At 42.2% G+C, this 24,239-nt stretch overlaps 1 protein-coding gene across 4 annotated transcripts in view; it reads right to left on the minus strand.

Moving 5' to 3' along the window:
* ANXA4 (annexin A4) overlaps positions 1 to 24,239 on the minus strand; it is a 73,603-nt gene that overhangs the window by 18,870 nt on the left and 30,494 nt on the right. For all 4 annotated transcript variants that reach the window (XM_082426078.1, XM_082426075.1, XM_082426076.1 and 1 more), the window contains 6 exons: positions 21,163 to 21,250; positions 16,456 to 16,550; positions 8,101 to 8,214; positions 7,169 to 7,259; positions 5,729 to 5,808; positions 4,087 to 4,143 (listed from right to left, as the gene is read on the minus strand). In XM_082426078.1, coding sequence (XP_082282204.1) covers positions 4,087 to 4,143; positions 5,729 to 5,808; positions 7,169 to 7,259; positions 8,101 to 8,214; positions 16,456 to 16,550; positions 21,163 to 21,250 — 525 coding nt within the window. The remainder of the gene's footprint in view (positions 1 to 4,086; positions 4,144 to 5,728; positions 5,809 to 7,168; positions 7,260 to 8,100; positions 8,215 to 16,455; positions 16,551 to 21,162; positions 21,251 to 24,239) is intronic.

The raw sequence follows: 24,239 nt of genomic DNA on the forward strand, positions 1-24,239 counted from the left end.
CGTTCTCTCATCTGTGTCAGGATCCAAAGCGATCTGAAATCTGTCTCTTCCATACAGTGAGCCCATGTTTGCCTCCCTTTGTGCCCCAGTTTGTTCACAGACCACAGTGTTTGAGTTGGGATTTGTTGATGTTCATGCCCTTTGATCTTGAAATGATGAACCTGACCTGGTTTTTCCCCCAGAACAAGGTGAAGTGGATTCTTCTTTGAGCTCCTCACTTTTCATTTGGATGAATTTCAAACAGGAAGACATGATGCTGGTCCGGTGGAGGCACTTGAGACACAGCCCAAGTCTTCCCTGAGGAGTTTCCCCATTTGCAGGAAGCCGCTGTGTCTATTTCCAGCGGGGGCAGGTGTGTGTGTGTGTGTGTGTGTGTGTGTGTGTGTGTGTGTGTGTGTGTGTGTGTGTGTGTGTGTGTGTGTGTGTGTGTGTGTGTGTGTTAGCATCTTTTCTGGGGCAGGAACGGCTCTCCTGCATCCCTGGCCCAGCTTTGCTGCCCATCTGGCATTTTTAATGGCCCTCCTCCACAGTTTCCAGTGTTGATGCAGATTTTTCTCTATTTTTGTATTTCCTGGTTTGTTTGTTTTTCAGAAGGGAATCAAATATGTGCCATCTTCTAACAAAAGCTCCAAGGGGCATTTTTAATGTGGCATTAATATATTACAAATTTCTTTTTAAAGTAGGAATTCTGAATACTGCCTGCTATTTCCTTCAGTGCAGTTTTCATACCAAGAATAGATAAAATTGGACTTTTAGATAATAGCCTCTCTATACTTTAAAATTTCTGCCTTTGATAATAAATTACTAGCTAATTCCACTTGTTCCGATAATTCTTTTCATCTCAAACTCATTTACTTTCCTACATCAAAATTCAGCTATCATACCCAAAGTTTGCAGATATCCCTTACTGCTGACGTACGTTAAAGAGCGAAGGTTGACCAGGTTTTCCTACTGTCTTATCTTGGAAGAAGAGCTGAAGCCTTGACTGGAGTTGTTCTTAAATTCCTTGCCTCTATGTAAGACTTGGAGGATCCAGAAAAACCCTATTCTGAGTTCTACTCCTTCCAACTTCTCCCAGCCCAAATTTGTTTGGAAGCACCTTTTCATCTGGTCACTTCCAAGGAGAACTGTGTTCCTTGAAGAACTCTCAAGTATTTGTTGAATTGCATGGTTTTTGTTGTGTGTATTTTTTTTTTAATTCAGGTATAATTGACATATAACATTATTTTAGTTTCAAGTGTACAACATAATGATTTGATATTTGTATGTATTGAGAAATGATCATCATAATGAGTCTAGTTATCACCTGGCACCATACATAGTTACAAAAATTTTTTTTTCTTATGATGAGGACTTTTAAGATCTTTTTTCTCTTTGGAACTTTCAAGTATGCAATACAGTGTTATTAACTGCAGTCGCCGTGATGTACATTATATCCTTATGACTTACTTATTTTATAACTAAGTCTGTACCTTTTGACCCCCTTCACCCATTTTGCCCACCTCCACCCCTGCCTCTGGCAACCACCAATCTGTTCTCTGCATCTATGAGCTTGTTTTTTTTGGTTGTTGTTTGTCTATTTAGATTCCACATATAGGTGAGATCATACAGTATTTGTCTTTCTCTTTCTGACTTATTTCACTTAGCATAATGCCCTCAAGGTCCATCCACATTGTTGCAAATGGTAAGATTTCATCCTTTTTTTATGGCCGACTAGCATTATTCCATTGTACATATATACCACAATTTCTTTATCCATTCATCTATTGATGGGCACTTAGGTTGCTTCCATATCTTGGCTATTGTAAATAATACTGCAATGAACAAGGGAGTGCGTATATCTTTTTGAGTCAGTGTTTTCATTTTTGAGGGCTAAATACCAGAAGCGAAATTGCTGGATCACGAGGTAGTTCTATTTTTATATATTTTTTGCGGAAACTCCATACTGTTTTCCAGAGTGGCTGCACCAGTTTACATTCCCACCAACAGTGCATGAGGGTTCCCTTTTCTTCACACCCTCGCCAACACTTGTTATTTGTTGTCTTTTTGATGACAACCATTCTGATAGGAGTGAGGTGATATCTCACTGTGGTTTTGATTTGCATTTCCCTGATGTCTAGTGATGTTGAGCATCTTTTCATGTGTCTGTTGGCCATCTGTATGTCTTTGGAAAAATGTCTATTCAGATCTTCTGCCTATTTTAAAATTGCATTGTTTGTTTGGGTTTTTGCTATTGAGTTGTATGAATTCTTTACGTATTTTAGATATTAACCCTTTATTAGATATATGATTTGCAAGTATTTTCTCTCATTTAGTATGTTGCTTTTTCATTTTGTTGATGGTTTCTTTTGCTGTGCAGAAGCTTTTTAGTTTGATGTAGTCCTACTTGTTTATTTTCACTTCTGTTGCTTTTGCTTTGGTGTCAGATTAAAATAATTATTGCTAAGACCCATATCAAGTAGCTTATCACCTATGTTTTCTTCTAGGAGCTTTATGGTTTCAGGTCTTACTTTCAAGTCTTTAATTCATTTTGAGTGAATTTTCGTGTATGGTGTAAGGTAGTGGTCCAGTTTCATTCTTTTGTTTATGGCTGTTCAGTTTTCCCAACAAAATTTATCTAAGAGACTATGTTTTGCCCATTGTATATTCTTGGCTCCTTTGTCATAAATTAATTCATGGGTTTATTTCTCAGCTTTGTATTCTGTTCCATTGATCTGTATGTCTGTTTTAATGCCAATACCGTACTGTTTTGATTACTATAGCTTTATAATATGAATTGCATGGTTTTAAAAAATCAAACAGACCTGGATTCAAAGAGCACAATTCCACCAGCTATGTGATGTTATACAAGTTATTTAAATCTGTGCATCTGTCTCCTAATCTATAAAACAGAAGTAATAACATCTACTTCACAGATTTGTTGTAAGGAAGAAATGTAAAGTAGTTAACACAATGCCTAGCACCTAGTAAACCCACAAAAGGTGAGAGTGGGGGTATATATATATATACATTGCTCACTAACTCTTCATTTAAATTCAGAATTCACCTGGGCTGTGGAGGTTCCTTCCATCATGCCCCACAATGCTCGCCTTGAGGTAGCTGAAATTCACATAAGCATCCGGGAGATACAGTGTTTTCAATACCTTTCCCTCCTCAAAGCTTCTGGGTTGAAGGCAATTTCCTGTATCTCCTCATGGGACGGGCCTCCCTGAATCCTCAGAACTCTTAGGACCCATATACTCCTCTCCCTTCTAGTGAAGGTAAAAGGTTCTTTCCTACAGAATCCCTAGTGGTTCATACCTCACATACTGAATGGGATTGATCTCTCTGTAAGGTTGTATTTTGGTTAACAGTACAGAGTCTAGATCCAAACTGCCTGGCTCAAATCCCAGTTCTGCCATTTATTATCTGTGTGAACTTGAGCAAGGAACTTGATTTCTCTGAGCCTCAATTTCCTCGTCTATAAGATGGAGATAGCAATACTTACTTCACAGGGTTATTGCAAAGTTTCAATGACATACTTCATGTGATGAGCTTAGAACAGTGTTTGGTACCTGGTAAGGACCCAGTTTTTATTAGCTATTATTATTAGTGTTATGTGGCCACAGTGAATAGACCAGGGTTGGTGCCAGGGCGGCCATCAGAGGGCTGGGTAACAGGGAAGCAATTGCCTCTTGGGGTTCGGTATTAGTTTTATCCAACATGGTACCCGCTGTGCCAAGCTGTTTTACATAGGTTGTATGAAATGTTCTCTTTGGGGAAGTAAAAGTGAGAGGTCAGCAAAGGCAGGTCCCTTCATCTCCAAGTAATTCAGAAGACACTCCATGGTTCTGTGGGGTCAGCCACACCATGGTCCCAACGTTAGGAAGTCTGGAACCCAGGGATGCTTATAAAATGATGCCCTAGACTACCCCCAAGCCCAAGGTATCTCTGCAAGAAACTTCTGCTATTAAAGATCATCTGAGGGAATCTTTTTTCATAACATATTCCAGCCTGGCCAATATACGTTGGACTATAACAGAGTGTCCACCAACTAGGGCCTGTCTTATTGGCAAAAGAGAAGAAAGAAGCTGCAGTTCTACTGACCTGGGCATCCTGTTTCACGAGAGCATCCTCCAGATAATTTCCTTCATCCCTGCCACCCTGAGGATGAGAAAAACAAACCCTGAGCACAAGAAAAACAAACCAAAGAGACTGAGAGAGGATCCATGAAGATTTGGGAGCTCTGATAAGACAGAATGTGTGGGAACCCAAGGACATGGTAATTAGACAGAAGGGGTCCTGAGTCCAGCTTAGGGAGAAAGAACAGATGTCTTTGAACGTGCTTGCGATATTCCCACGGTTCTGAGCTGACCAACCAGAGGGCAAGCTCGGTGTGGCTCCCTGATGTTGTGTGGGTGTCTCGGCCAGTTGAAGGGGCAGGAGGACAAATATGGCCTGGTGACTGCTCCCTCTGGGACAGTCCTCTCCTCCTTCCTCCCCTCCCCCCACTCCCGTGTCTTCCCTGCTGACTTATGCCTTCCTAACTGGTAAATGTACACTGATCAATTCTGCCAAATAGGAGCTGGAAAGACAGGAGAATCAAGAGACTCTGGGGCCAACGGTGGGGGCTTGAGGAGCATCTGAAAGTGCCCCATCCCTCACCAACACCAGCTCACCAGGAAGGCAGGGCTAAAGCCTTGGAGGAATGCCAAAGAATGGCAAAACAGGCTACTTTCCTCTAGTTTGTTATGCTGTTTTATTACTCTGCTGTCTCAATATGCTATGATCTAGGCATGGCTCTGCAGCAGTAAATCTGAGAGGAAAAGAAAAAATGGGTAGGAAGTAAGAAAAACAGGCTGGCATTATTAAGTAAATATCAGAGACAGAGTGAAGTGGGAGTTGGAGATGATTTCTGGGGTTCTGCTTTGGTTATTGGAAGAACAGCAACAGTATGAATAGAAAAAGACAAGCCAGGAAGAAGAGCTGGTTTGGAGGGAAAATGAGTTCAGGTTTAGTTTAGGAGGACTGAGTTGACGTGCTGGCAGAATATCCATCAGGAAACACGCAAAAAGCAGTGAGAAATGACAGTCTCACACTCAGGAAGGTCAGGGATAAAGATTAAATTGTGAAGCCATGTGAAATGTCTTGCAAATCCATCTCTCTTTTCTGGCACCCCTGCTCCCACACTAGCCCAGACCTGCTTTTTTCACGGTATCTGGAATACCGAGGTAACCTCCTGCCTGGGCTCCCCGCCTCTGGTTCAATTCATCTAACATATCGCTATAACATTACTTTGCTGGGACTTCCCTGGCAGTCCAGTGCTTAAGGTTTCGGCTTCCAATGCAGGGGTTGCAGGCTCGATTCCTGGTTGGGGAGCTAAGATCCCACATGCCTCGCGCGGCCAAAAAATCAAAACATAAAACAGAAGCAATACTGTAACAAATTCAGTAAAGACTTTAAAAATGGTCCACATCAAAAAAAAAAAAAAAAAAACAACTTTAAAACAAACAAAAAAAGAGCACCTGGCATGTATCAGGTGCTTGTATGTATAAATGAGAACAAAGGGGCCTACATGACTAGCCAGAGTCTTTAAAGGAGAGAGGATAAAATAACAGAGACCCAAGAAAAACACAGGGGAATATTCCCATTTGGGAGGTTGAAAGGATGAGAAAGGCTGGAAAAATGGGTAGAGAGTAAGTGTCTCAATAACACCCAACCCCCCCCCCCAAAGGAGGGAGCGACTCACAGCGGACAGAGACACCAGCACGCGCTGGAACATGAGCGATGTGTCAGAGCGAATGTCATCTTCAAGGCTCCGCCCATATTCTAGCAAGAGAGTAAAATCAGCGACATCAGAGTAAAGAACACTGCCCGGCACCGCGTCACACTCCAGAGCCTTCCACCCTCTTCAGGACCTGTCTACTGAAGCAGCTCGTCGTGAGGTTTTTCAGCCCACACACAGTTTTCCAAAAACGAAACTCTGGGAAAATGGTCAAGATAAGTTTAGTTTGTCATTAGAGGGGAAATGAGATGCTATTTTTCCTTGAATTGGGCAGTTGAGAAGGCCGGGCTGTGATCCCCACTCTGTGGTTCCTACCGTCCAGGGGTTTGTCTTGAACATGGTTTGCAGTGACGCAGAGAAGCAGCTAAGCGGCCCGTGGAAAGGCAAACAGAGTGGGGTTTCTGAACCTGTGTTTGGGGACAAGCAGGGGACTGTCCACAGGGAGAAGTCCTGTATTCGGCAGACGTGGGGAGCCAACGCTAGAACCAGACTCCCGAGGTTTAGAATCTCCTGATCTGAACACTTACCAAAAAACTCTTATTGTTTTGTTTTCTTTCTACCAAAGTATACGTGTTTATTACAGAAAACAGGAAAAAATAACTAAGTAAAATGGAGGAAAAGAAAACCTCACCATGAATCTAATCACCCAGAAATAATAATCATTGATAACATTTTGGTGACTATCCTTCCTCATTTCCCCCCATATACACGTATTCTTTTTCTTTCTTTGAAAAAGGGGATCATAGCATCCCATTTTATGATTTGTCTTTTTCACTTATCCTTACACCATACCACTTACTGTAATTTAATAATATCCTTCAATATACGTTTTGATGACTACATTGTGTGGGTGTACCATATTTTGTTTAGCCAACCTGTTGGACATTTTAAGCTAATATAAGCAATACTGTGGGATCTAAACCTTTGTGCATTTTTATTATATTCTTAGGGTAAAAAGGTAGGCATCTTTTAAAGGCATGTATTGTTCTCTGGAGATTTTTAAGAGGGGAGTAAGCGGCTATCCCTCCGAGCGGCTGCAGGACCTATAGTCCAGTCTGAAGGTCAGAAGTTGGCCGAGACTGCTCCTCCAGGCCATTCCCTGGAATGCTAAGATTCAATGGCACCACCAATTTTGAACAAGCACCTTTGATTCTCTGCTGGATAATAAGGAACACCTTTCCAGCTTTCAGGGTAATAAAACCATGGGTAGCCTAAGTAGAGTGGCAGGTGCACCTGAGAAGTCTTGAAAAGCCAACAGTCATTTGTGCAGACAGGGATCTGCCTGAAGGCAGAGCTTGGAACTGAGGATCCCTCATGGTCAGTGTTTCAGTGGGTAACCACCTACTGTTAGTCTAGGTCTCAGAGAACAGGGCCTCAGCCAGGGCCACTGAGGACGCTACATACGCAGCTGGTAGGTCTGGTTTATGCGCCGGATCTCCTCGGGCATCCGGGAGGCCAGGATCTCAATCAGGCAGCTCTCATCCGTGCCTGCTCCCTAAATGCAAAACCCAGAGGAGAGGGCTATGAGTCAGTTTACCAAGTTGAGTCCCAGACACAGGAGGAATACAACCAGGAATCTGCAGAGAATAGAAACAACTCACCGAGTTCTAGCAACAGGATTTGATCTTTTTTAACTGTCCGACCCAAATTCCAACATGTTTACTATAATCATTATTAGTCATAACATACATTTATGGGCTGTTTCTATGTGTTGGTTAGGGACAGTTTCTGCCCTCTGGGGGGCTGTCTTTCCTTGCCCTCCCCTGTACTTTTCCTTTGCAGGGCAGAATCTTCTGGCAAAGGCTGTTATCTCTTTGTTTCTCCAGAGTCTAGCCCAGAACCTTCCACGAGGCTGAGTATTTATTGACATGGTGGAAGAGGGTAGTTGTATTTGAATTTCATACTTGGTCATTAACAATCGGCAGACCCTGGAGTAGAGCACAGTGGATCCAGCATCTAGGGAAGCTGAGAACACTTTACCAGTTCTGAGCAGACCGAGAGGCCCCCAAGATGTCAGTCAAAAGTTTCATATCTCAAAAGTAGCTAATACAGCAAGAAAGCTTCTGGAGCTGCACCAAAAGCACAAGTTTAATCAGTCCCCAGTGAGCCACAGGAAAGAACAAATGATTCCTTAACTTCTGGGGAAACAACTTTTAAATTACAGGGGCTAGAATGCAATGTCATGTTTTCAAGTTGTCATAAATGCAGGAAAATCTTTCTCCCATATCTCCTCCTCCCCACTCTCAGGAGGCCTCTATCACTGTTTCTTGAGAAAGCCCGCCAGCAGCCAGCATTTGCACAAACAGCACCGAGAGCAGGAGGGGAGGACCACGAACCCTCATGGCCTTTCGCAGCTCCTGCACGTCATACAGCACCGTGGGCGTCATCATCGCCAAGATCACCTGCTCTAAGTTGCCACTCAGTTCTGACTTCAAGTCGTCCATCAGGTCCTGGGACACAAGAAAGCACGCTGCTTAACTGCTACAGTAACAGAAATCAGCCACCCTCAGTGGGGTCCCGGGATGGCTGGGGTCTCCAAGACCCTTTCAGGGGCTCGTGTGTGCGAAACCATCTTCAAAATAACACTAAGACGCTGGGATCTGACTTTACACTCTCATCCTCTCACAGTTGTCCAGGGAAGCTTTCCAAAGGCTACTCGGTATGTCTACAGATCTACAGTTATGTGAAAAGGCTATTAAAATCCTCCTCCGTTTCCCAACTACCTATCTGTACAAGACCAGATTTCCTTCCTACTTCAAACAAAACCACATATTGCAACAAGTTGAATGCAGAAGCAGATATGAGAATCCAGGGTATTCCATTAAGCAGACATTAAAGAGATTTGCAAAATGTTAAAAGAATGCCAATCTTCTCACTAATTTGTTTTTTCTTTTGGAATATAAAGCTATTTTTCCTAAAATCGTTATTTATGTTAACATGTAATATGTTTTTATAGTTTTTAAAATAAGTTAACAAATACCTATTTTTAAATGTCCTTAATTTAAATTAAGTTTTAATTTTTAAAATGGTTAACATCAATAGATGTAACCCACAAAAACAAAAAAGTCCTCAATAATTTAAGAGTGTAAAGGGGTTCCAAGATCAGTGTATTCGCTCACTTAACAATATACCCTGAATGTATTTCCAAGTCAATATTTACCTACAACATTTTTAACAGCTGCAGAAATTTCCATATGTAGAGGCAATATAATTTCTTTAATAAGACCCCAATTCTATTTTTCTACTATTCTTCTAAACAGGCATTTAGCTGCATCCTTGTGATCATTCATGATTATTTCTTAACGCTCAATGATTAAAAAGAAATGCAATTATTTGGAGAAAGGACCAATTTCTTTTTTTTTTTTAAAGTGTAAACAGCTCCATGAGTTTTTATTAGACATTTTTTTAACCCACAAAAATGGAATTATATCAACTGCATTTTCTTTTTATACAGCAGGTTCTTATTAGTCATCAATTTTATACACATCAGTGTATACATGTCAATCCTAATTGCCCAATTCAGCACACCACCATCCCCACTCCGCCGCGGTTTTCCCCCCTCGGTGTCCATACATTTGTTCTCTACAGCTGTGTCTCAAATTCTACCCTGCAAACCAGTTCATCTGTACCATTTTTCTAGGTTCCACATACATGTGTTAATACACGATATTTGTTTTTCTCTTTCTGACTTACCTCACTCTGTATGACAGTCTCTAGATCCATCCACGTCTCAACAAATGACTCAATTTCGTTCCTTTTAATGGCTGAGTAATATTCCATTGTATATATGTACCACATCTTCTTTATCCATTCGTCTGTCGATGGGCATTTAGGTTGCTTCCATGACCTGGCTATTGTAAATAGTGCTGCAATGAACATTGGGGTGCATGTGTCTTTTTGAATTATGGTTTTCTCTGGGTATATACCCAGTAGTGGGATTGCTGGGTCATATGGTAATTCTATTTTTAGTTTTTTAAGGAACCTCCATACTGTTCTCCATAGTGGCTGTATCAATTTACATTCCCACCAACAGTGCAAGAGGGTTCCCTTTTCTCCACACCCTCTCCAGCATTTCTTGTTTGTAGATTTTCTGATGATGCCCATTCTAACTGGTGTGAGGTGACACCTCATTGTAGTTTTGATTTGCATTTCTCTAATAATTAGTGATGTTGAGCAGCTTTTCATGTGCTTCTTGGCCATCTGTATGTCTTCTTTGGAGAAATGTCTATTTAGGTCTTCTGCCCATTTTTGGATTGGGTTGTTTGTTTTTTTAATATTGAGCTGCATGAGCTGTTTATATATTTTGGAGATTAATCCTTTGTCCATTGATTCATTTGCAAATATTTTCTCCCATTCTGAGGGTTGTCTTTTTGTCTCGTTTATGGTTTCCTTTGCTGTGCAAAAGCTTTGAAGTTTCATTTGGTCCCATTTGTTTATTTTTGTTTTTATTTCCATTACTCTAGGAGGTGGATCAAAAAAGATCTTGCTGTGGTTTATGTCAAAGAGTGTTCTTCCTATGTTTTCCTTTAAGAGTTTTATAGTGCCCGGTCTTACATTTAGGTCTCGAATCCACTTTGAGTTTATTTTTGTGTATGGTGTTAGGGAGTGTTCTAATTTCATTCTTTTACATGTAGCTGTCCAGTTTTCCCAGCACCACTTATTGAAGAGACTGTCTTTTCTCCATTATATATCCTTGCCCCCTTTGTCATAGATTAGTTGACCATAGGTGCGTGGGTTTATCTCTGGGCTTTCTATCGTGTTCCATTGATCTATGTTTCTGTTTTTGTGCCAGTACCATATTGTCTTGATTACTGTAGCTTTGTAGTATAGTCTGAAGTCAGGGAGTCTGATTCCTCCAGCTCCGTATTTTCCCTCAAGACTGCTTTGGCTATTCGGGGTCTTTTGTGTCTCCATACAAATTTTAAGATTATTTGTTCTAGCTCTGTGAAAAATGCCATTGGTAATTTGATAGGGATTGCATTGAATCTGTAGATTGCTTTGGGTAGTATAGTCATTTTCACAATATGGATTCTTCCAATCCAAGAACATGGTATATCTCTCCATCTGTTGGTATCATCTTTAATTTCTTTCATCAGTGTCTTATAGTTTTCTGCATACAGGTCTTTTGTCTCCCTAGGTAGGTTTATTCCTAGGTATTTTATTCTTTTTGTTGCAATGGTAAATGGGAGTGTTTCCTTAATTTCTCTTTCAGATTTTTCAGCATTAGTGTATAGGAATGCAAGAGATTTCTGTGCATTAATTTTGTATCCTGCAACCTTACCAAATTCATTGATTAGCTCTAGTAGCTTTCTGGTGGCATTTTTAGGATTCTCTATGTATAGTATCATGTCATCTGCAAACAGTGACTGTTTTACTTCCTCTTTTCCAATTTGTATTATACTTTTATTTCTTTTTCTTCTCTGATTGCTGTGGCTAGGACTTCCAAAACTATGTTGAATAATAGTGGTGAGAGTGGACATCCTTGTCTCATTCCTGATCTTAGAGGAAATGCTTTTAGTTTTTCACCATTGAGAATGATATTTGCTGCAGGTTTGTCATATATGGCCTTTATTATGTTGAGGTAGGTTCCCTCTATGCCCACTTTCTGGAGAATTTTTATCATAAATGGGTGTTGAATTTTGTCAAAAGCTTTTTCTGCATCTATTGAGATGATCATATGGTTTTTATTCTTCAATTTGTTAATGTGGTGTATCACATTGATTGATGTGCGTATATTGAAGAATCCTTGCATCCTTGGGATAAATCCCACTCGATCATGGTGTATGATCCTTTTAATGTGTTGTTGGATTCTGTTTGCTAGTATTTTGTTGAGGTTTTTGCATCTATGTTCATCAGTGATATTGGCCTGTAGTTTCTTTTTTTGTAGTATCTTTGTCTGGTTTTGGTATCAGGGTGATGGTGGCCTCATAGAATGCGTTTGGGAGTGTTCCTTCCTCTGCAATTTTTTGGAAGAGTTTGAGAAGGATGGGTGTTAGCTCTTCTCTAAATGTTTGATAGAATTCACCTGTGAAGCCATCTGGTCCTGGACTTTTGTTTGTTGGAAGATTTTTAATCACAGTTTCAATTTCATTACTTGTGATTGGTGTGTTCATATTTTCTATTTCTTTCTGGTTCAGTCTTGGAAGGTTATACCTTTCTAAGAATTTGTCCATTTCTTCGAGGTTGTCCATTTTATTGGCATAGAGTTGCTTGTAGTAGTCTCTCCGGATGCTTTGTATTTCTGTGTTGTCTGTTGTAACTTCTCCTTTTTCATTTCTAATTTTACTAATTTGAGTCTTCTCCCTTTTTTTCTTGATGAGTCTGGCTAATGGTTTATCACTTTGGTTTACCTTCTCAAAGAACCCGCTTTTAGTTTTATTGATCTTTGCTATTGTTTTCTTTGTTTCTATTTCATTTTTTTCTGCTCTGATATTTATGACTTCTTTCCTTCTGCTAACTTTGGGTTTTGTTTGTTCTTCTTTCTCTAGTTCCTTTAGGTGTAAAGTTAGATTGTTTATTTGAGATTTTTCTTGTTTCTTGAGGTAGGCTTCTATAGCTATAAACTTCCCTCTTAGAACTGCTTTTGCTGCATCCCATAGCTTTTCAATCGTCGTGTTATCATGGTCATTTGTCTCTAGGTATTTTTTAATTGCCTCTTTGATTTCTTCAGTGACCTCTTGGTTATTTAGTAACGTATTGTTTAGCCTCCATGTGTTTGTGTTTATGTTTTTTTCTGTGTAATTGATTTCTAATCTCATAGCATTGTGGTCAGAAAAGATGCTTGATATGATTTCAATTTTCTTAAATTTACTGAGGCTTGATTTGTGACCCAAGATGTGATCTGTCCTGGGGAATGTTCCGTGTGCACTTGAGAAGAAAGTGTAATCTGTTGTTTTTGGATGGAATGTCCTATAAATATCAATTAAATCTATCTGGTCTATTGTGTCATTTAAAGCTTCTGTTTCCTTATTTATTTTCATTTTGGATGATGTGTCCATTGGTGTAAGTGAGGTGTTAAAGTCCCCCACTATTATTGTGTTACTGTCAAGTTCCTCTTTTATAGCTGTTAGCAGTTGCCTTATGTACTGAGGTGCTCCTATGTTGGGTGCATATATATTTATAATTGTTATATCTTCTTCTTGGATTGATCCCTTGATCATTATGTAGTGTCCTTCCTTGTTTCTTGTAACATTCTTTATTTTAAAGTCTATTTTATCTGATATGAGTATAGCTACTCCAGCTTTCTTTTGATTTCCATTTGCATGGAATATCTTTTTCCATCCCCTCACTTTCAGTCTGTATGTGTCCCTAGGTCTGAAGTGGGTCTCTTGTAGACAGCATATAGATGGGTCTTGTTTTTGTATCCATTCAGCAAGCCTGTGTCTTTTGGTTGGAGCATTGAATCAATTCACGTTTAAGGTATTTATCGATATGTATGTTCCTATGACCATTTTCTTAACTGTTTTGGGTTTGTTTTTGTAGGTCCTTTTCTTCTCTTGTGTTTCCCACTTAGAGAAGTTCCTTTAGCATTTGTTGTAGAGCTGGTTTGTTGGTGCTGAATTCTCTTAGGTGTTGCTTGTCTGTAAAGCTTTTGATTTCTCCATCGAATCTGAATGAGATCCTTGCTGGGTAGAGTAATCTTGGTTGTAGGTTCTTCCCTTTCATCACTTTAAGTATATCATGCCACTCCCTTCTGGCTTGTAGAGTTTTTGCTGAGAAATCAGCTGTTAACCTTATGGGAGTTCCCTTGTATGTTATTTGTCGTTTTTCCCTTGCTGTTTTCAATAATTTTTCTTTGTCTTTAATTTTTGCCAGTTTGATTACTATGTGTCTTGGCGTGTTTCTCCATAGGTTTATCCTGTATGGGACGCCCTGCGCTTCCTGGACTTGGGTGGCTATTTCCTTTCCCATGTTAGGGAAGTTTTTGACTACAATCTCTTCAAATATTTTCTCTGGTCTTTTCTCTCTCTCTTCTCCTTCTGGGACCCCTATAATGCGAATGTTGTTGCGTTTAATGTTGTCCCAGAGGTCTCTTAGGCTGTCTTCATTTCTTTTCATTCTTTTTTCTTTATTCTGTTCTGCAGCAGTGAATTCCACCATTCTGTCTTCCAGGTCACTTATCCGTTCTTCTGCCTCAGTTATTCTGCTATTGATTCCTTCTGGTGTAGTTTTCATTTCAGTTACTGTATTGTTCATCTCTGTTTGTTTGTTCTTTAATTCTTCTAGGTCTTTTTTAAACATTTCTTGCATCTCCTCGATCTTTGCCTCCATTCTTTTTCTGAGGTCCTGGATCATCTTCACTCTCATTATTCTGAATTCTTTTTCTGGAAGGCTGCCTATCTCCACTTCATTTAGTTGTTTTTCTGGGGTTTTATCTTGTTCCTTCATCTGGTACATAGCCCTCTGCCTTTTCATCTTGTCTATCTTTCTGTGAATGTGGTTTTTGTTCCACAGGCTGCAGGATTGTAGTTTTTCTTCCTTCTGCTGTCTGCCCTCTGGTGGATGAGGCTATCTAAGAGGCTTGTGTAAGTTTCCTGATAGGAGGGACTGGTGGTGGGTAGAGCTGACTGTTGCTCTGGTGGGCAGAGCTCAGTAAGACTTTAATCCTCTTGACTTCTGATGGGTGGGGCTGGGTTCCCTCCCTGTTGGTTGTTTGGCCTGAGGCAACCCAACACTGGAGCCTACCTGGGCTCTTTGGTGGGGCTAATGGCGGACTCAGGGAGGGCTCACGCCAAGGAGTACTTCCCAGAACTTCTGCTGCCAGTGTCCTTGTCCCCATGGTGAGCCACAGCCACCCCCCACCTCTGCAGGAGACCCTCCAACACTAGCAGGTAGGTCTGGTTCAGTCTCCCCTGGGGTCACTGCTCCTTCCCCTGGGTCCTGATGTGCACACTACTTTGTGTGTGCCCTCCAAGAGTGGAGTCTCTGTTTCCCCCAGTCCTGTTGAAGTCCTGCAGTCAATTCCCACTAGGCTTCAAAGTCTGATTCTCTAGGAATTCCTCCTCCTGTTGCTGGACCCCCAGGTTGGGAAGCCTGACGTGAGGCTCAGAACCTTCACTCTAGTGGGTGGACTTCTGTGGTATAAGTGTTCTCCGGTCTGTGAGTCACCCACCCAGCAGTTATGGAATTTGACTTTACTGTGATTGCGCCCTTCCTACCATTTCATTGTGGCTTCTCCTTTGTCTTTGGATGTGGGGTATCTTTTTTGGTGAGTTCCAGTGTCTTCCTGTCGATGACTGTCCAGCAGCTAATTGTGATTCTGGTGTTCTCGCAAGAGGGAGTCCAAAGGACCAATTCCTAAAGACATTTAGTCACATTTCCTCCTAGAACAGGTCAGAGAGTTTAAGAACCTGCTTAAGATCAACCAACTAATACCGAGTTGATTTGGTTTCAAGTTCTGATCTCAGATTCTCACAAACCTGAGTCCGCAACACTATATTTCAATCTATTGTGCATATTTTTATGTTACATCCACACATATCAAATGGATGAATGAACAAATAAATTAGCGTTCAGTCACTCCATTAAGGTTGGTCATCTTAACAAACGGCTGTCAGATCAGCTTAGTTCTGAAGCTGAATAATGAACCCCAAATGTGTGGCAACACTTTGTCTCTAGCTTACACATCACATGCATGTTCATTAAATTTCTTTGGGGATGGAGAAGAGCTTAAAAGGCCCAGAAGATACTCTGAGCAATCTGAGGGAGGAATCCCATTGGTGCCCAGCCAAGGTTTGCATGTAGATGCTCCCGGGAAAAGCTGAGCCAGCCCTGCCCCACCCAGCAGCTTAATGCCTGCTTTTGAGAGGCAGCCTGTCTGACTAGCTTTTATAAAATATCCAAGAATAGAAATACTTATCATGGAGTTAACAGCACTCTGAGACCTGGAAGCACTTATTGATAACATTTCCTCAATAAAAAGATTCTCTAATCACACAGATGGGCTTCCAGTGATGTGGAAAGATTGGGTGAATGACTCTGATAAGTGAGCTGCTGAAAACGAGACTGAGACAGGGTTGCTCAGGGGTGTGGGATTCAAAGAGGAAGGGGAAAACATGATGAGTGAACCACCTTTGAATGCATAAGCCACTTACATACACACACACACACACACACACACACACACACACAGAGCCCCGTTCTAGAACTGGAGGGGGTGGCTCTCAGTTAAGGATCATTCAAAGGAATGAATATATACTACAAATGGGTTTATGTAGAAGAGTTGGATAGACCCTAAATCCTCGGAGAGCCTATTTAGAACAAACTGGATTTAAACATTTTAGTCAGTTTGGAGGATCTTCATTCGGAAGTGGCCTAAAGGAAAGGCCAAGGGAAGCAACACTGAAAGCTGAGCCCTGCCCAGTGCTCCAAAGGGCAGGGGGCTGAGTCCATTCCACAACCAAGTCCCTGAAAGGACTTGTGGGGGAAGAGACTAAACTTAGCCTTGAATTTTCTGAATCAAGAGCTCCCTGAAATCACTTCTGGCTATGGACAGTGGAGGAACTCTTGAACGTGTTGAAACTGTTTTTTGTTTGTTTGTTTGTTTGTTTTTTTCCGAGAACATCTTTAAACAAGGCAAAGGATCCATCTTTTAAAAACCAAGGGCCACTACTTCAGGATTCAAGAAGAAAGGGGCCCCTGCTCCCCTACTGCTGACAGGTCCCTTGTCAAGCCAGAGAGCTGCCACCTACCCTGCCGATGGTGGTCTTGTAGGCCGTCCTGATTTCCTGGCGCTGGGCCATGTTGCGATAGGCCAGGACGTTGATGATGGCATCTTCATCCGTGCCTGGTGTGGAGCGGAGACAGGGAGTGAGTGTGATTTGAGAGAGGAATGAGAAAATGGGTTCCTCTGTGGACACCGGTGTAACCCAAACACACGCAGAGAGCTTTCTAAGAAAAGAAGTTCTTGTTCAGAGGGCTTGTCTATTTTGGAGGGAAAACAGACACTAGATTAGAGTCTCGGTGTCTCCTTTCATTAGCTATTTTTTTTTCAACATCTTTATTGGAGTATAGTTGCTTTACAATGGTGTGTTAGTTTCTGCTGTATAACAAAGTGAATCTGCTATACATATACATATATCCCCATATCCCCTCCCTCTTGAGCCTCCCTCCCACCCTTCCTTTCCCACCCCTCTAGGTGGACACAAAGCACCGAGCTGATCTCCCTGTGCTATGCAGCTGCTTCCCACTAGCTACCTATTTTACATTTGGTAGTGTATATATGTCCATGCCACTCTCTCACTTCATCCCAGCTTACCCTTCCCCCTCCCCGTGTCCTCAAGTCCATTCTCTACGTCTGCATCTTTATTCCTGTCCTGCCCCTAGGTTCATCAGAACCGTTTTTTTTTTTTTTTTAGATTCCATATATATGTGTTAGCATACAGTATTTGTTTTTCTCTTTCTGACTTACTTCACTCTGTATGACAAACTCTAGGTCCATCCACCTCACTACAAATAACTCAATTTCGTTTCTTTTTATGGCTGAGTAATATTCCATTGTATATATGAGCCACTAAACGAAAGAGTTAACTTCTCTGAGCATTAGTTTCCTTATCTATGAATGTGAGTGATCATAGTACTTTCCCTCTTTGGATCACCCATATTTATCTTCCATGTTCTTGCCTTTCTCTCCTCACTTTTATCTCTTTATCATCTCCTCTGAGTTTTGAAACAGTTCAAACCCGTCTTTTAATTCATGATTTGGCACTTCACAGGGTTTAAATTGGCTGCTCATTGTATCCACTGCGTTTTAAGATATGTATTGTGTTTTTCTTTTCTAAGCTCTCTTTCCTGATCTCTGATCAGGAAACTTTCTATAACTGCCCATGAATTCCCATGATGCAATATCCTACCAAAACTTTTCACTATGAATTACAATTTTTAAAAAAAATTTTTAAAAAGATTGTTATTTTTGCTCTTTTTAAAAAATTTATTTATTTGGCTGTGTCGGGTCTTAGCTGCGGCATGCGGGATCTTTTGTTGTGGTGCGAGGGCTCTTCATTGTGGTGCACGGGCTTCTCTCTAGTTGTGGTGTGCGGGCTCTAAAGCGCACGGGCTCAGTAGTTGCGGCACATGGGCTTATTTGCCCAGCGGCATGTGGGATCTTAGTTCCCCGACCAGGGATTGAACCCGCATCCCCTGCATTGGAAGGTGGATTCTTAACCACTGGACCACCAGGGAAGTCCCTGAATTACAAATTTAAAATGTCATAAATTTTGTTTGCCTGTTTCTTGCAGCAGCTTTTACAGGCGACTTTCACAGCTGGATGTTCATGTACGCTGGGTGAGTTTTCCATTTTCCCATATACTGTATGGGAAGATGTGATGAGTTACAGGAGAGTCTATTGAAATATTTCAGGGAGAAATCAAAAAATATATAGACTCACCAGAGTTATTCTTCGCAAAATTAGAGATCTAGAAAAATATGAGGTGTACGGAGGAAGCTATAGAGGTTGTTTTTGGGTTTTTTTGTATTTTTTATTTATGGCTGCATTGGGTCTTTGTTGCTGTGTGCGGGCTTTCTCTAGTTGTGGCGAGCAGGGGCTACTCTTTGTTGCGGTGCATGGGCTTCTCACTGCAGTGGCTTCTCTTGTTATGGAGCATGGGCTCTAGGCACACGGGCTTCAGCAGTTATGGCACGTGGGCTCGGTAGTTGTGGCTCGCCGGCTTAGTTACTCTGCGGCATGTGGGATCTTCCCAGACCAGGGCTCGAACCCATGTCCCCCACATTGGCAGGCGGACTCCCAGCCACTGTGCCATCAGGGAAGCCCACTATAGAGTTTTAAGTTTACATAACTTAGGGACCTACTCTCTGTTCTCTTGGGGGGGGGAAAGAAAGAGGGTAATAGATACAACCATCCTTTTTCCAGGAGAACTCTCAGCTGTGGGGAGAAGCTTCATTGCCTTTTGCTTTTTTATCCAGTTTCTGTGAAAGGCACCACCACTCTTCTGGTCTGTCAGGCTTGAACCCTCAAAATAGCTTTGATTATTTTACCCGCTCTCTTCCTTCACATTCAGATTTCCTGACAAGTCATGCAAAATCTAGCTCTAAAACCCTTTTTGTATCTGTCCCCTCTTTTTAATTCCTATGACAACCACTCGAGTTCAGGGTTTCTTCTTAGACAACTTAAAGTCTGCTAAGTAGTAGTCTCACTTCCTAATTGGTCATTCCAATGTCTTGCTAGATTCATTTTCCTAAAATGACAAACTCTCACAGTGTCCCTCCCCTACTCAGGATACACTGAGTACACTACTCAGCCATCCCTACTCAGGACGGCTCCCCACCATTTGCTGGGTTTACTATCCGCACTGCTGTCTGGCATTTGGGACTCTCCACCATACCCCATTCACTATTGTAAATATCCACATAAAAAGTTACAGGCAGCCAAATCCAGAGACTTAGCTCCTGAATTCCCGTACTTGACCCAACTACACTGCACTCCTTTCTCCTGACCTCCTTCATTACCAGTCTATGGGTTTATGTCTCCCTAACCCCCTCCATCTAGCATCCTGATTCTGGCATTTGTTGTTTCCTGGACAATGCCTCTGGGTCATCCTCCCATGTCAGTAGCCTCCTCAGGACCCACCCCATGGTACCTGCCTTCCCAGAAGTTGCCTAAAAAGTCAACTCCTGCTTTGTAAGTACATCCTGCTGCAAGCCATGTATTTACATGGCCTGCAGCTAAGTGCCTCAGCTAAAATGCAAAACAGGGCGATGCTCACACTCATCCCATGCCTTTGCTCATGCTGTTCCATTCACCTGAAAGCCATTCTCTCTTATCTATTTACTTACTTACTGAATAAATTTAACTCATCTCCCAAGGCCCATCTCAATTTCTACATCCTCCAAGAAGTTTTGCCTGATGCTCCCAAATGACATGTGATCTCTCTGACTCCTAATGGGATCTTATTCGTGCCCCTCCCGTCGCTATCATATTATGAACCGATCATGTTTCTGCGCGTGCCTCGGCTGCCTAGCATCCATGGACGATTGAACCGCAGGACTAGGTTTACAGTCTTTGTCTCCTCTAACCTTCACTGGCCCACACAGCGAGCACTGAAAATGGTTTGTTGTATCAAATGCCTCCTGACTCTGAGAATTCCGAATGCCATGTGGTCTACGTTCTGAATTATGGTGTTCTTGCTATCCACCAAAGAATTAGGATACACCTGAAAAAAAGGGTGGGCCGAGTACCTTTTCCATTTTATTTACGAAAAGGGAAAACGATAGATTCAGGGTAATGTCCTGTTCAGAGGTGGGCAGCAGCACAGCACAGTGGCTTAAGCTCCAGCTCTGGAGTCGGACTGCCTGGAATTGCCTAGAATCCTGACACGTACGATCCCAGACACCTCGGGCAAGTTAGCTCATCTCCCTAGACCTCAACTTTCTCATTAGTGAAACAAGCTGCTGTCAGAATTAAAACATAATCTATGTAACACATTGTGCCTGACACACAGTAGAACTTAATAAATGCTCACTATTATTGTTATCGTTCCTGTTAGTAGCATTGGGGCTAAGATGAATTCTTTTTGGGTAGAAAAACTGGGAAATAACGCCTCATGGTCAAACGTTTTTATCCAAATCTTGAGGAGATTCTAAATAGCAGCTATGAAACAGAGAGCACTTCTCTGGCCAAATGTCCACTCAGGCAAGTTTGGAGGCAGGGTCTAGGTCAGCATAGCCTGCAGTGCCCGGGCATGGCTGTGCCCACCCAGTGGGAGGCCTTTGCCCACGGGAGCTACCAGAGGGTGGTGCACTGGAAGACAAGCCCTTCTGGTCACATACGCACAGGCTTCTCACCTAAAATCCCACACGCTACACGGGGGTACTTGCCTAGCTGTGCCTATTACAGCAGCAACAGGTGGGGGGCTGACTCAAGGGAAAGAACGTGGACTTAGAGCTGGCAGGCTCTGCTGAGTGTGACTCATGGCTCAGTTCCACTTACTCTGTGCCTTCCTACGTTACTTCTCTGAGTCTCAGTTTCACATCTGTAAAATGGGGCGAAAATAACAATAGCACCAGCTGCTTTCACTACATCACAGGATTATCGCATGTATTCGTTCAGATAATATTTGTCACAGTGCTTTGTAAACCTTCTGGCACGACATGCATACATGGGTTAACTGGAAAACAAATACATTTCTCAAATTTGATATATAGATTCATAATACCAGAACGTAAAACAGATTTAAATTATCGGGGAAGTCCAGAATGTGTTCATCACATTTAAAATTCTTAGTAAAAACCCTCCCGTCTAGTTTGCCTTGAAAAGTCAACTTGTTCCCATTGTGTTTTCTTAGCGTGAGACGTACTCACAGTTGCCTGTGGACACAACACCCTCTGGGTGACTCTGTCATGCACAGCACATGAGGGGTGTTTACCTCCAGTGGGACACTTACCGAGCCCTTTCATGGCCTTCCTCAGGGTCTGGGCATCTTCGGTGGCACTGAAGCCTGAAGCAGCTTTGATGGTGCCTCCCTTGGCTGCCTGAGCGCACAGAGAAAGATGGTGACTGAGAGGCACTTCTTACCAGCATGGCGACATCTCACACAGCGAGTTTGCTGAGCACCCACCATGGGCCAGACACTCTTCCAGGTGCTGGGACACGGCAGTGACTGTGAGAGATGAGGCTCTAGCTCCCCTGAGGCTGATGTTCAAGTTCAGCAGGAGGCAGACCAGTAAACGAGCCAACAAACAAATATTCCACCAGGCGGCCGGTGGTGAGAAGGGCTACAGGGCAGACAGAGAGGTCCTGGAGGGGCTGCTCTGAGGAGTGACATTCAGGCGGAGGTCTGAGTGACAGGAAGCAGCTGACTGTGCAAAGATCAGGGGAAAGTGTTACAGGCAGAGGAAACAGCTGAGGCAAAGGCGCTGAGGCTGGAGCTGCCTTCTGGGGGAGGAGTGGGACAGAGGCCAGTGTGGCTTGAGTTGGTGGGCAAGCTGGGGAGTGGTAAGATAAGTTACACCATTACCTACACAGTAATCTTGTCTCCCCTGAAAGGGGAAAATCAAACCTGAATTCAATCAAGCCTCTAAGGCCAAATACCAATTTATGGTAAATAGGAGAAAGAGGAAAATGTTAACCCACCCCACAGGGCTGTAATCAGCACAATCCAGACTGTGAGAAACACTACTTGATGAACGATCTAGTTTCTTCAACAAATAAACTGCAAGGAGAATTAGGAAAGAGAGAGCTGGAGGGACTTCCCTGGTGGCGCAGTGGTTAAGAATCCGCCTGCCAATGCAGGGGACACGGGTTTGAGCCCTGGTCCAGGAAGATCCTACATGCTGTGGAGCAAATAAGCTCGTCCGCCACAACTACTGAGCCTGCGCTCTGGAGCCCACAAGCCACAACTACTGAGCCCACGTGCCACAACTACTGAAGCCCGCGCACCTAGAGCCCGTGCTCCGCAACAAGAGAAGCCACCGCAATGAGAAGCCCGTGCACCGCAATGAAGAGTAGCCCCCGCTCGCCGCAACTAGAGAAAGCCCGCGCGCAGCAGCGAAGACCCAATGCAGCCAAAAATAAATAAATAAAATAAAATAAATTTTTTTTTTTAAAAAAAAGAGAGAGATGGAGGGGAAATATAGCTTTAAAGAGATTAAAAATGCACATCAATAATCATAATGGGTGAACTTACTCGGATCCTGAATCAAACAAACAGTAAAAAAAAAAATGACATTTATGAGACAGTTGGACATTGAACACTGACTTGATATTTGATGCCATTAAGCAACTAGTGTTAACGGTTTTAGGTATGATAATGGTATTGTGGTTATATTTTATTTTTTTAAGAGTTTGAATCTTATACACATTGAAAGAGTTTATAGATGAGAGGATAAGATGTCTGGAGTTTGCTTCAAAATAACGGGTTGGGGGAAGTAAGTGGAGGTAAAGAAGAAACAAGGCTGACCATGAGTTAATAATTACTGAGTTATTATTATGTAATATAATAATTACTGACCATGAGTTAATAATAACTATAGGTACAAAGGGGTTCTTTTTAATATTTGGTCTACTTTTGTATGTGTTTACCTTTTTCCATAATAAAAACTTTAAAAATGAAAAAGAAAGAAAATCAGAGAGGTTGCAAGGGCAGAACAAGAGCCTTCACAAGCCAGTGAGGAGTTTCTGTTTTATTCTAAATGCAGTAGGAGCCGCTGGCAGGCTTTCAGCAAAGGGATGGAGGAGATGATCTGATTTACATGATAAAAAGATCACTTGGGCTGCTGTAGGGAGATACAGAGACTAGTTGAGAATCTGGGCCAAGATCCAGGGATATGATGGTAGACGAGGGTGAAACAGTAAAAATGGAAAGAGACAGACAGACTCAGCACATGTTTTGGAGCAAAGGCGGCAGAACTTGCCGATGGACTGATGTGGGAGGTGAGGAAAGAAAAGAAGCAAGTGTAACTCTAAATCTTTTTCCCTGAGCAGCCAAGCAGAGAGCGGTATCATTTACCCAGATGGGGAAAGCTGGAGGACTACCAGATTTGGGATGGCAGTGGGAAGTGGGATTTAGAAGTTCTATTTTCAAAATGTTAAGTTTGGGATGTCCATTAAACATCCAAGTGGAGTTGTCAAAAGGATGGTTGGTTATACAACGTAAATCTAGAGGGCAAGTCTAGAGTAATAAATTCAGGACACATCAGCGTTTGAATGGTATTGGACGAAATGACCTAGGGAGAAAGTGAAGAACGGGTCCTAGGACAAGCCTGGGCCTCTCCAGCAGAGAAGGACCGGAATGGGTAACCAAGAAGGACTGGTCCTTGATGTATAAAGAAAACCAGGAGCGTGTGTTGTCCAGAGGCTGATGAAAGAGGAAGATGTCAGTGCCTGCTAAGGTAGGTGTGAGTAGAGGACACAGAAGGGATGGTCAGATGGGGCAACACGGAAGGTCCTGGTGATCCTGACAAAGGCTTCTGCAGTGGAATGGAGGGGACAGAAGCCTGACCAAGTGGCAGAGGGAAGGATGGGAAGTCATGAGGAGAAGACCACAGTCTAGACACTGGAGATGAGGTCTAGCATCACCGGAAACGACCAGCATGCCTTAAAGTGAGACATACTCTGATGTGTACAAGGGACAAAAAGTTAGTGAATGTGACCCTCTGCAAATACAGACTACAAATTAAAAACATCAACAAGCAAAACATGGATTGGTAACCAGTAGGTACCATTCAGTTGACTTATGACTTAGAGATAATGTACTGATTAAGATCAAGGTGCCCTGAGTATTTCTAATGTATTTACTAATTTATTAATGTTATTTATGTACGTGAGGCAGCAAAGAGAAACATATAATTCAATACAAAAGATAAATAAATAGATGAAGAAATTCAGTGACAGGACACAGAGCATAGAAAATTACGGTAAAGAAGGGGGTGGAAAGGAAACAGAAACAGAGACCTTAAGGGCCTGTGTAATTATTCGACATGAGCCACAGATTTCTCTGTCTAGAAGCCAAACAAGAGGGAA

This window comes from Balaenoptera physalus, assembly GCF_965194825.1.
Source record: "Balaenoptera physalus genome assembly, chromosome: 15".
NCBI lineage: Eukaryota > Metazoa > Chordata > Mammalia > Artiodactyla > Balaenopteridae > Balaenoptera > Balaenoptera physalus.